This window comes from Populus nigra, chromosome 10, assembly GCF_951802175.1.
Source record: "Populus nigra chromosome 10, ddPopNigr1.1, whole genome shotgun sequence".
Classification (NCBI taxonomy): domain Eukaryota; kingdom Viridiplantae; phylum Streptophyta; class Magnoliopsida; order Malpighiales; family Salicaceae; genus Populus; species Populus nigra.
In genome coordinates, this window is record NC_084861.1 from 14,503,673 (window position 1) to 14,517,115 (window position 13,443).

A 13,443-nucleotide genomic window follows, 5' to 3' on the forward strand; every position below is an offset into this window, starting at 1 on the left:
AGATCTTAGGAGATCTCGTGAAACCATACCGAAGGCAATTCATGTGCTATTTTTTTTTTTAATAATGGAGGTTTAGATTAGTTTACGCATATCTCGAGTAATCCTTTGAAATTTTAAAGATAACAACCATATAAGTCTTTAATGATCCTGAGATTTGTAGTATTCCAACTGGTGATATCTAAAGAGCAAACATAGAGTCTGACTAATTAAATTATATTTTTTTAAATTATATGATGATTTTCTCATTAACAGAAACATTACGAGTTCTAATAAGATTTATATACGGGATTGTTTTCTGCTGGTCCGAGTCATTTTTTTCATTTATTATTTAGATATTGATCATCATATAAGTTTAGTTTTGTTGTTTTTGAAATTACACTAGACCAAAAAAAAAATTATAGGGAAAAAACTTGCTTTTGGGACCTTAAAAGGAATTCATTATATTTTACTAATGATTAATTTCAAAAACTAAATGTTACTAATAATTTGGATTGTAAAGAGACTCAAGTTCTTCATGTTGCTGGTGTGAATACGGTGATGTGATGATGAACAGGAGCATTTAATTCTTGTTTCTGTAAATAAAGTATAAAATTAGAGTTGGTAGGAGATTAGACTTCAATAGATTTTTTTAAAAATTACTTCAACTAGGCAGATTAATCCAAGCATTGAAATCCCGGAAGTGGTGGGGGGTTGGTGTGCCGCACCAACTCCTCACCAATAACATGTTGATTTATACAAAAAAAAAAAAAAAAAAACAAAACATGTTGATTGTGTATTTTGTCCTTGTATTCTTGCTTCGTCTCACTTCGATCCTCTCGTTAGTTTTATCTCAACATTATCCTTTGATTCTTTCTATACTTGGTACGATGAAATAAATATTTTATTTATTTTTTTCCAGTACAAGGTTTTCTTTTAGATGTGTCTTATGATATAACATGTTCATAGCTCACCGATCTGATTTACAGGTGTTTAAAATAAAAAACATCTAATAAGTGATTTAATAGTAAGAGTTTGGGATTAAAATATTTGATTTCTTTATAATTTTAGGTTTTAGTCATGTGGTTACTAATATTATGATCATTGAAAATTTTCATGATTGTTAACTTTAAGACTCGTAGGATTAATCGAGATGTCCACAAGCTGTTAATATAATCAAGTGACAAGAGCTTGAAATTAAAAGATTTGCTTTTATTGTGATTTCAGGTTCGAGTCATGTAGTTGTTAATATGACAATTACTAGAGGCTTACATAGTCATTAACATCAGGACCCGTGAGATTAGTTGAAGTATGAGCAAATTAGTCTGAACACCCACGTTAATAAAAATAAAATTAAGATATAAATGTATATTTACAAATAGAATTCTGAATATTTTCTATTAAATATATAATCAGCCCGTACATGCTCCCTTTTCTTTTACTATAAATAACTTTAACTTAAAATTATTGTTAAAGAGTTCCAGATATCATCCGTGCTCCAAATCTTTTTAAAGTATCAATATTTTTTTCTTATTATCATATTTTCTTCAATGTGCTAGTATAAATTTCTTAAATTATTGTCATTCATGATTTTTCATTGTCAGATGAAAAACTAAAAAGGATGATATTGGGATAAAAAACACTGGAAATACCAAAATAAGATGAAATAGATAGTAAAGGGACTAAATAACACAATGAAGTTCATTGAATGAACCCCAACAACAACCCCCTGTCACTCTGTACTTAACTCCATTACTCCCCACGAAGAACCCCGCTCCTTTCTACTAGCATCAGTTGCTGTATACCACTCTCTCTCTCTCTCTATTCATCTCTCCGAAGAATAACACAAAAATGGCGTCCGAGGGGATCTTGTTGGGTATGGGAAACCCACTCCTTGACATTTCTGCTGTTGTCGACGATGATTTCTTGCAAAAGTAAGTTCTGTCTCTTTCAAATTCCTTTCTAACTATAAGCATCTTTGTTTTTGCATATCAGAAGTTTTTAAAAAGTTTATTTTATTTATTTATTTTTGTTTTAAATTAATTTGAATGTATTTTCAAGTAAAAATCAATTTAAAAACCAATCGCTACAACAATAACAAACATGCCATGTGTTTATTGCTTTCAATGTTGCAGAAACCAGACCCTAAACTTTTCTTTATTTATTATTTTTATTTCAATGCTCGAGTCTTTATCATCCGATACAGTTTGATCTGTATCTGTTAACTGTTGATCGTATTTTGTTAGCTGATTTTAAATAAGAGGCAGATCTGAGCTGCTCTCTTTGTGTGTTTTTGTTTGCAATGACAGATCTGATTTTTTTCTTTCATTTCATGATTGATTTCTCTTTTTGAAAATTTTACTGTGAATGTTTGGTTACCGCGAAAAATAATTTTATGCTTGATGTGTCAGATGTGAGAATTAAGCTTCATTTAGTGACTTCAGTTGTTTTCTACAGATCGGATTTTACTCGATTCAAATTTATGTATGTGGTGATTTAGTTTACGAATTGTAATATTGTTGATTTTTGTAATTTGATTGTTTGGTAGGTATGACATCAAGCTGAACAATGCTATCCTTGCGGAAGACAAGCACATACCCATGTAAGTTCTCTTGACATATCTGTTCGTTTCGTATCTTGCTAAATGTTTAACTTTTTTCATGAGTTTGAAACATTCGGTTGACGCTCATTGAATTTTGTTTTGACGGATATTTGAAGGTACGATGAGATGGCCAGCAAGTATACCGTAGAATTCATTGCAGGAGGTAACAACAGAATTTCCCGATGAAGGAAGTGTAAAGATGTCTCTTTTAAACTTTTTTAGTCTGAGATTGAGTTTTTGAACTAACATGTTTTAATTGATGTTTTGTATGTTACCTTTAGGTGCTACTCAAAATTCAATCAAAGTTGCACAGGTTTGTTTTAATATATATGACTGCATATGTTTTTGTAGTTATGCTTATAGTCTCTGACTGATTTGTTCTGAGTCTGCTTGACTTTTGTGTCTCTTATAGTGGATGCTCCAAATTCCTGGTGCAACCAGCTATATGGGCTGCATTGGAAAGGACAAGTTTGGGGAGGAGATGAAGAAAAACTCAATGAAAGCTGGTGTTAATGTAAGTTACTCTGCATCTTTTGTTTTCAATGTTTAGGTTGTTTGTATAGTCTAGGAGATTCAATTAGGTTGTGAATATAGGTTGTTTGCGTAGTCTAGGAGATTTAATTAGAATGTGAATACAGGTACATTATTATGAGGATGAGGCTGCTCCAACTGGAACATGTGCTGTTTGTGTTGTCGGTGGTGAGAGGTCAGTTTTACCTGATTGCCTTGTATTTATAATTTGAATACATTGCTGCAAACTGACATGAAATTGCTCTTGTTTCAAAAAATTCAGAACTGTGCTGTCTATAACAAGCATCATCTTTTATGGGTATATTGCATCATATTATTAAAAGATGCAAACTATAATTGATTGACTTGCCTTTTTGAATGATTGGATTTTCATGTCTAGAGGGTTGCTGGCTACACCTTGTAGAAGATTTTATGTTTCAGCCATACCCATTTGATGTGAGGTTCCTTTCTTAAAGGCTGGTTTAGAGGGATGTCCCTTGGCTATACCATGTATTATTTGGTTATAGAGAATTTTAATCTCCAACTGTTATAAGATGAATAACTAGATGACTTGGGTTTCTTCAGTGTCACTTCATTCAGTATTGAGGTCACCTGCAGGACAACTGGACCCGTGGTTCATGTTGTATCCTAGATTGAGTCATGAGAGGTGCACGCTCCAGGATTCCGTGTCTTGGTGTTACACCCATTTGTCTCTTATGTGTAGGTGTATTGATTCTTTCCAACTTCACAGCATAGGATTTTTTTCATTAAACATTCATTTGCTATAGAAATAATTTGTTACTCCATTTTTTTTCTAGAGATCCTGTGCTGTTAGTTGGGCATTAGCTGTAATTTTCTGCGTATTGACTTTCCAGTCATCACGGGTACCATATTTTCTAGCACTATGTCCTAGATCAACATTTTGTTCAGTTTCCATTCTACATGCTGAGCATCTGTGGGGTGTGCCTGTTGGATTTGGTAGCATCTGTGCCAAGGATGGGGCTTTAAGTCTCCATAAAGTATTGATGGCACTCTTAGGTGTGCTGTCATTTATACTGGAGGAGTGCTAATGGCCTCACCCCCTCTTCCAAATCTTGTGTTTTGACAATTGTAGTTTTCTGGGTTAAAAGTTAACTGTTTGTGCAGGTCGCTTATCGCAAATTTGTCTGCTGCAAATTGTTACAAATCTGAGCACTTAAAGAGGCCAGAAAATTGGGCACTTGGTACTACTTCCATTTCTTTTTCTCTGCATCTGCTTTCAGTAGTTTGTTTAGTTTTTGGTAATATGTCATGTTGGTCTCACGTTTGCAACTTATTCCCCTTTTTTTTTTTGAACAGTTGAAAAGGCAAAATATTTCTACATTGCCGGGTTCTTCCTTACCGTGTCTCCTGAATCCATTATGCTTGTTGCTGAACATGCAGCTGCAAACAACAAGGTAAATCTTGTTCTATTAGATCTTATCTCTTGTAATTATTGCCTTTTTTGAAATTCGGTAGTCTGAGACATGCATGTGCAGATCTTCACGATGAATCTTTCTGCTCCATTTATCTGCGAGTTCTTCAAGGATGCGCAGGAGAATGCTCTTCCGTAAGTTTATTATCCCCTCCTTTGTTCATGATGTTTGTCAATGGTTCAAAACTGATTCACCTTTTGACTACAGTTATATGGACTATGTCTTTGGAAATGAGACTGAAGCCAGAACCTTTGCCAAGGTTCATGGATGGGAGGTAATTATTTCTTGGTGTGCTATAGTTGATCAGAGAACCACATTCAGTTACTCCATGCAATTTACCTAATTGGATTTTTCTGTTTTACCAGACTGAGAATGTCGAGGAGATTGCTCTAAAGATTTCCCAATGGCCCAAGGCATCAGGGGCACACAAGAGGATTACTGTTATTACTCAGGGTGCAGATCCTGTTGTGGTTGCTGAGGATGGGAAGGTGAAATTATTCCCTGTGATATTGTTACCCAAGGAGAAGCTTGTTGACACCAATGGAGCAGGTATGCTCTCTTCCTGTATCTTTATTACTATGTCCAATGTTTGGAACTGCTGAGAGATCTTTGGGATGCATCCTTTGATTTGAATTTCAAAATGTTTAAAAGTTAATGTCTGCCATTCTTTCTTTTTTGCAACCGAGCTCAACATTTTATTGAGTGGTGTATTGATAGTATTGTTTTATTTATCTAGCTCCCTCCATTTAAACAGCAAACTTGCTAGAAATCTAGATCATCTTCCATTTTGGTGATAAGAAATGTAATTTTTTTTTCTTTCACTTTGCTAGCGAAATTTAGTGTTCGAAGCTGCTATTAGCTTCAGTAACCCAGCAGGATTCATTTGGCTCAATAAGAAGAATAAATTATTAAAGAAGACCTGGTGTTATTGTCTTATTAGTTTAGAAGTCTCCCAACAAATGGTAATACTAGCTTTTCTTTCGTGGCAGGTGATGCATTTGTTGGTGGATTTTTGTCCCAACTGGTACAAGAGAAGCCCATTGAAGACTGTGTGAAAGCTGGTTGCTATGCGGCAAATGTCATAATCCAAAGGTCAGGTTGCACATATCCTGAAAAGCCTGATTTCAGTTAGAGGCTCCTTTCTCCCACCCGAAAGTTTTACTATATACGGTCTGAGTAAGGTTTTCTGTGCGTCGTGGCGGCCTACATTATTTGCTACTGAACCATATATTTTGGTAGAATTTTTATTTTTATGTCATCGATGCTGTATATGCTTTGGGATAGTAGTCCACAGCGCTGATGAATCTATCCGTGGCATAATCCACCAAGCATTTATTTTCTTCCCGCTTTCGCAATGAAAAATAAACCAGGTCTGGTTCAGACGAGTCTGTTGTTCTTTGACGCAAGGCTCGGTCATTTGTGCTATAATGCTATTTATATAATCTCGTTAATAACGTGGCATCATATTCTCCAAATCAATTTCAAGTAAAAGTATATTTTTTGAATTAATTTTTTTCAAACCAATAGAAATATCAAATATACAATCAAAAATAGACTCTGGGTAATTATGCTGCAAGCCGAGCTATTTTTTTTGGTTTTTGTGAGTAGCCTTGGACTCCCATTGCAATAAAATCTTTTACCTGCGCCATATTTCTTGAAAAAAGAAATATAGAATCTAGAACGAAGGGTAAAATTTTCTTTTCAGTAATAATATTTTTGACGAGGGAATATTTTCGCGCTGCAAGGAGCAGGAAGAAAAGAACTATCCCAAATCCCCCTTTCTTTCTACTTCAACATCCAAAGAATTTTAGCTTGGTGTGGTTTCTGTGTCCTTTAAGGAGAAGGGAAAGTACAACGTTTTTACGTTTTTTTGTGTGCAGATAATGTTTGACTGGGCTTTCAAGTTTTACTCTTAGGAACTTCCTTAATCCTAATCCGAAACTGATTGGTAAACTTCCAGCTAATTCTACGAGTGCTGGGCAACTTTGCTCTCTCCTATTTAAACCCAGCTTGCTCCCAACTTTCCCCTGCTAATTTAAAACCCCATTATTTCTCTATCAGCAAGAACCCCCCCTTGAGCGCTTTCTTCCTTCTTTACCATGGAGTCCGATCATGATTTTTGTTTAGATATCATCTTTGAGATCTTAACACGTTCATCAATGGAAACGGTAGAGAAATGTAGGCTTCTTTCCAAGGAACGTAACAAGATCACCTATGAGTCTACCTTTACCAATCATCATTGCCAAAGAACTAACATCATCTCTGGCTTTTTTACACAAAGCATGATCCGCAACAAATTTTATTCTTCCTTTGTGTCTAGTGACACCTTGAAGCCTTATCCGAAATTGTCCCTCAATTTCTTACCTGCTAGCATAGAGATTGTGGCTTCAACAAACCAAGGTCTTTTGCTCTGTCAAACTCATCATCGACCACAATATTATGTATGCAAGCCTACCACCAAACAATGGCAAATAATCCCAAATCCAAAGATGCGATACCAAACTTTAGAAACTAGCATGATTGTGATAGGATCAAACCCTTTGCATTACAAGATAGTAAGATTCTCGGAGCCAAAAACTCGCTATCAAGATAAAGAGTTTTATCGATATCACTGGGTTAGATGTGAGTTGTTTGATTCAAAGACTTGGAAGTGGAAGCAATTGGAGGAAGTAAAGTTGCCACAAACAGAGTTACTTAGTCGCAATACTAACGTGTCCGTAAATGGCTCGCTTCATTGGCTTACCTGGAAAAAAAACGACATATTTGCATTTCATGTAAACAAGGAGAGCTACAGCATGTTTTCACTTCCTTTACCAGTTTCTGAGGATAACAAAAGCAAGGACATTGCTCTTGTCAGATACAAGGGAAAACTTGCCATAACCTCCATTGGTAGAGAAGATAGTTTCATGGAATTATGGGTCATGGAGAATTATGACAGAAAGGAATGGAACAAGACACATACAGTAAACATAGAAGCTTTAAGAAGAAAAGAACCCTATACAAGGCCTGTGGCCTTCTGCAATGCTGACATTGCACTAATGAAAGAACATGATCGATGCGTGACGTTCTTTAACATCACAAATGGAAGTACTGACAGGCTGTCATTAGAGAAGAACTTAAATCATGGATGTTTTCCATTTCAATCCAATTTTGAGCTGAGTGATTTGATGGGTGACTCCGCATCAAAACAGGTTTCGGACAATACTTTGCTTTAAGTCATACAAATTTGTCTCTCATTCTGCTGTAAAGCCTTCAGTTTATTTGGCTTGATTGTAGATTTCTAAACAGTTAGATTTTTGTAATGGGAGATTAATAACGGCTGTGGATTTTAATTGTTTTCCTATTAAATCTTGTTCTAAGTACATATGATATCTTAGCATTTAATTGCGCTCCATAATTTCTACGCAAACGATCATTAATTTTCTACCAGCAAGTTGTAATGACCCATTAATGCAGTGGAAGTGGGGCTCTTACACTGAAGCAATTAAGCTTGCTGAGCTAAATTTGTTTGCAGGACAATCGTGATATCGAACTTGCCTTGCATGTTACACAGAATTTACAAAAATTGCATATTAATGAACAACAGAATTACAATTGCGATTACAATTTCTTCCCAATAATGTACAGTAAAGCTGCCTTCTCTTGCTCTTTCTTCTCTCAACTAAAATTGCTAAACTAGATAAACCTTTGCATTTCAGAAACACAACCAAAACCCACGATCCTGATGAGAGTTAACGCAGTGCAGTATGCTTTTGAACATGCTCTCATTGCATGGAATGCAAAGTTTTGAGCCCGTGGTGAAACCAAAAACCTCCTCAGTGCGATCAAGCAATGCCTTGAAGAGAGGATGCTTGAGTAAAGTAACCTTGATGACATATCTTTTGCAGTCTTCACCTACATAGACTGCTAAATGACCTTTTGGAACATCTTTTGGTACTATGCAGTAGTCGTCCTCAGGCAAAAGAGACCGGCTTTCCCAAGCTTGAAAATGGTTACAAGTTGCATGTTTCATAAACCAGTTGGTTCCTAGATTGATGCACTTGTAGGAACAATGTTTGAGAAACCTGCCCTTCTTTATCATCTTTAACGCCATGGTCCTATGAGAAAGAGAGATATTAAGTGGGAAAGAGGATGGGAAATCATGGAACTGGATGTGTGGTTTTTATAGTTGTCCAAAACTTATTGATTTTGCATATTTTAATTGATTAATAAGCAGGTATAAATGACAACATATTCTCCATCTTTTTTTTTTTGGGTTCATGCATCTTCTTTTCATTCCACACGCTCTGTAGATTGCTGAGAAAAGAGCAGCTAGCTTGATCATAATAATAATAATACAAGTTGCCATTTTTGGCTATTTTTGGCCATCATGGTTATCTTTTGACTATAGCTCTGACAAACAAGTGTGCTCCAAATCCTGATGAAGTAAATATCTGCATGGTTTCAAAAGCATCATGACTGTGAGCTAATCAAGAAATATAAAAATATAACATAATGAAGCTAAAACCATCGGAACAAATTAAGATCATGCAGTAATTTGAAGGACTGGGTTATAAGGGAAATGAGAAGCAAACATTACAGAACTCCCTTTCAAACGGGGTTCAAGTTCCAGTTAAGTATCTGGTATTGGTAGTTCTTGATCTTTTGCAGGACTTGGCAAACCTTCAAGGTAATTTTTTATGGCAATCAAATTAGGCTAGATTGTGCTTATTCCTCTGAATTCTTATGATTAGCTATCAACAAACATTAAGAATTCAGTTAGCTTTGAAAGTGTTGCTCTAATCAAGTGTTCTTCCAGAGAGGGCGGCATAGTTTTAATTTTTCACAAGAATGTGCAAGTGTAGTATAGTTATCCTTCAAAACAAACTAAATATTAGATACTGATTCCACACGCTGGTTTTCCAGTGGAGAAAACCTGAAGTTAGCACACGGATTTGGCTTAAAAGACAGTTTTGTTAGGTGCTATTTGAAGACATGTTCAATAAGGACACGACATTAAAAAAGATGAAACAACTAGTCAACAGATTTTGAAAACATGGTCTGAATAATATCAATGATTTCATCATCTCCCTACCCAATTTGCAAGAGGAGAGAGACAGAGATATTGCATGGTCGGAGGTTGGGAGTCTTTCTCACATGATACTAAAAACTATGGTAGTTTAAGACACTGTTTTCCAGTTCATTGTTCAATTATTTTGTATTATCTTTTGAACAATAGGGTCATATTGATAAGCATAGAGTTTCTATAAAAGATCTAAAAGAGAAGAAATAAGTTTTATGGTTATTTTTAGCAAGACACTCCATCTGCAAAGCATATGTTTACGTTTCTGTGTTGTTATATCATGGGACCCCTGCTGCTGCCAATTTTTGGTGCCAAGGAGATGGATCCTTTGATTTGATAGCCACCCTGCCTTCCAGTACAACCTGTACACGTCCAATCACCTACTTGGTGTCTCTTTGCTGACTGATATGCAATTTAAGAACTTGGTCCCCAAGACAAGTACTTTTCAAGTACATGATGCAGGATCGATCAATGAATTAGCATTGTCCTTATGCAAGGGTGACAAGCTGGTGTGGATCAAGAAATTCTAATCTCAAACTGTGTCTGGCCTATCCAAGATTTAACCAATGTACCCAAAACAACAAACTTTGTAAAATGCTAGCATTTTAACATCTCGCTTTACACTGAGGTAAAACATAACTAGATGGTCACAGAAATGGAAATTGTGTGGAAAAACCAATAAAAATTCTTTATCTCTGAATGCTCGCCACTTGTACCTAATGAAACTCCATGATCTCACCTCTCCCAAACTTCACTTGTTCCTATCCCAACTGCCAATTTTCTAGACAATCCACATCACTAGCAGTTTAGGACATTTCACCTCAGTTTTGACACCTGGATCCTGACTCCTTTCAACTCTCTCAGCCCAGCTTCCCCTGCCAAAATAGGCTATTGATCCAAATGTCAAGTCCTACTTTTGAACATTCTAGATTATTGATGCTTCTTTTGAACTTTAGTTTGCTTTACATATCCAAGCATATGTGAGCTATAGGTTTTTGACTATATTAATTTTGATGCCATGCTTGATTCAGCTAGAAGACCTGAAGCGCTTGTGTAAGCTTTGAAGTCGCACCCCAGGTCACCCAGAGAATTACAGTGCAGATAGCATTGAAGTCACAACAGGTATGAAAGAATCTGTATTATGCATTGACACGGTAGACAAACTCTATAGTATCAATGTAAAAATGCTTATCTACTCATGGAAATTTATAGTGATTTTCTTCATATCTGATTCGTAAATAGGGCCACTTGGTCAAGGATGGCTAACGCGGTTGGTCTTGCCTTAGCGGAAGCTCACTTGGGAGCTAGATTCAATAAGCCTGTTTGCGATATGGTTGACCATCGGACGTTTGTATATCTTTGTAGCTAGCTCATTTTCATAGATAATATCAAGATGGGCAGGTTGTCTTAGCTGTTTACTGATTCTTGATGCAGATATTGCATAATGGGAGATGGGTGTGCCATGGAGAGAATAGCGCATGAAGCTGCATCTTTGGCTACACGTTAGAAGCTCCACAAGCTCACGATGATTTCTGATGATGATCATAATACTATTGATGAACCGACTAGCCTGGGATTTTCTGAAGATGTATCTGCTGGATTCAAAGCTCTTGGTTGGATTACAATTACAGCTGATAACACACATGGTGATATGGATCCATTCAAGAATCCTCTTCTATCTGCTTTAGGTGAAACTGAAAAACCAGCTTTCATCAGGGTTTGTGCCTTTATCAAAAGTTGCTTACATTTGTGCTGTATATTCTGGTTTTTGATCATTTCCTGAGATGCCCTTAAGTAGCTCATGGCATGGGAAGCAAATGTGAAATTAACGAACTGCATATCGGCTAGGCCATTTATAGCTACCCTCCATATAATGTAACCAATACTATCAATTATGCATAATCGACACCTTGTAATGATCTAAATACACAGATGAACAGGGAGACTGTCTAACAGTTAAATGGGATAATCGGTATCCGTTCCATGTTATTCCAATGGTCTATAGGTTTGGTTTGCTGAAATCAGCTCTGGTTTAGCAACTTCATTTTTTACAGCTGCACATCAGAATTCGACCGAGAAAAATCATGATGTAATATGCAGGGAAATGCAAATTCAAACAGATTATGGAGGAAAACTAGTGCAAGTATCCCGAGGAGGACGCGGAATTTGAAGTTGTTCATAGTGGTGGTCTGCTTCCTAACTGGGAAAGCTGCTTGTCGGTAATTTGCAGAATCCAAGACGCTCTATAGTCTATGTACATGCTTAGATGCAATAGATTCATTTAACTTTGTTTCCATTTTTTTTTAACTTGTGAAGGAGTTTATTAAGTTCAGAAATGACAACATAGCACCCTCAAAATTAATCACTAACTGGATCTTGCTCTTATCCCAACAGAAGTGGTCTGTATCAGACCCAGTGGATGCTACTCGAGGATAGTCTGAAAAGTGCTTGAACCAGCTAGTCAAGGTGCTTCCAGGACTGATTGGTGAGAGTGCTGATCTTGCTTCCTCTGACAAAGTCTATCTGCAGGGATCCGGAGAGTTTCAGGATAAATCCTTTTATGGTCGCAATATACGCTATGGATTGCGAGAGCATGCAATGGCGGCAATTTCAAACGGAATCGCATTGCATAAAAGTGGTCCAGTCCCTTTTGCATCTACTTTCCTTATGTTCTCAGACTATATGAAAAAATCAATCCTCCTTTCTGCCTTAATTCATGCAGGAGTTAATTTATATTATGATTCATGACTATATTGGTCTTGGGGAAGATGGCCCAACTCACCAGCCAGACGAACAGCTTGCTGGACTTAGAGCAGAGCCACGGCTTCTAGTTTTCAGACCAGCAGATGGAAATGAAACTGCTGGAGCATACAAAGTTTCTGTAACAAATAGAGATGCACCTACTGTCATTGCATTGTCTGGCAAAAGGTGGCAGCAAACTTAGAAGGAACATCAGCAAGTGAAGTTGATAGAGAAGGATACAATACAAGTGACAATTCTGGTAAAAATTTCCCAGATATCATATTGATCGGCACTGGTTCCGAACTATGTCTTTGTGAAGGGAGTCCTAAGAAGCTAAGGAAAGAAGGGAGAAAAATCAGGGTTGTTTCACTTGTCTGCTGGCAACTTTTCAACAGGCAGCCCAGGGATTACGAGGAGCATGTGTTGCCACCAAGAGTCTCGAAGCGCATTAGCATCGAGGCTGGATCACCAATGGGTTGGGGGATTATTTAGGAAGAGAAGGTACTGTTATGGGTGTGGATGTGTTTGGGGCTAGGGGAGCATATTGCATGGTTTTACTGAAGAGAATGTAACCGGGGTTGCAATGTCATTGCTTTCTCAATAGCAGCACCATAGAACAGAAGGTATACATATAAAATCTTCTCAGAAATACCATAAAATTTATGTGTATGTGACATAAATTAATCACCAAACAACTGATATTTCTGTTTGAATGAGGAGTTTGTGAGGAAATAAGAAAGGTTCACAGTGATTAAGATAACAAGATTCTGCATTTGGATCATTTAGCTGGCTATTATCTGGTAACTGCAGTTTTATCTAGCAGGGTGGGGGTAATATTCCAGGATTACTTGTGGCCTTGTTCAAATGGTAAGAAATAACACCAACAGAGTATCTGATAAATTCACTTTTATCCACTCATTTCAGTTTTCCAAAATGTCAAGGGACCTTTAATTCTATAGAAAATTGGAACCTTCAGGCTTCAAGGATCATACATGCCTCAAACGTCCCATGTTTTACTCCAATCCACTTGTAGTAACCTGTGAAGAACACCTCTTTGCCCTAATAAGTGCACCATTCCCCCCCTAATATAGGCAATA

General features: G+C 36.7%; 1 protein-coding gene and 1 pseudogene across 1 annotated transcript; both read left to right on the plus strand.

Moving 5' to 3' along the window:
- The first annotated feature begins 1,714 nt into the window (after positions 1-1,714).
- LOC133705506 (adenosine kinase 2-like) lies at positions 1,715-5,927 on the plus strand. The gene is made up of 12 exons (XM_062130758.1): positions 1,715-1,910; positions 2,525-2,578; positions 2,695-2,741; positions 2,860-2,891; positions 2,991-3,092; positions 3,217-3,284; positions 4,235-4,311; positions 4,427-4,524; positions 4,606-4,676; positions 4,750-4,816; positions 4,908-5,091; positions 5,532-5,927. Exons 1-12 carry the CDS (start codon positions 1,828-1,830, stop codon positions 5,672-5,674), a joined length of 1,026 nt encoding a protein of 341 aa, XP_061986742.1. The 5' UTR covers positions 1,715-1,827; the 3' UTR covers positions 5,675-5,927.
- Positions 5,928-7,031: 1,104 nt separating this feature from the next.
- On the plus strand, positions 7,032-12,950 carry LOC133705761 (transketolase, chloroplastic-like; annotated as a pseudogene).
- The last annotated feature ends 493 nt before the right edge of the window (positions 12,951-13,443 follow it).

Excerpts from the sequence above, each read along its gene's own strand:
- LOC133705506 (XM_062130758.1), top strand. The coding sequence starts at position 1,828 with ATGGCGTCCGAGGGGATCTTGTTGGGTATGGGAAACCCACTCCTTGAC. Across the intron at positions 2,579-2,694 it reads GAAGACAAGCACATACCCAT|GTACGATGAGATGGCCAGCA; the intron begins GTAAGTTCTCTT and ends GGATATTTGAAG. Across the intron at positions 2,892-2,990 it reads ATTCAATCAAAGTTGCACAG|TGGATGCTCCAAATTCCTGG; the intron begins GTTTGTTTTAAT and ends TGTCTCTTATAG.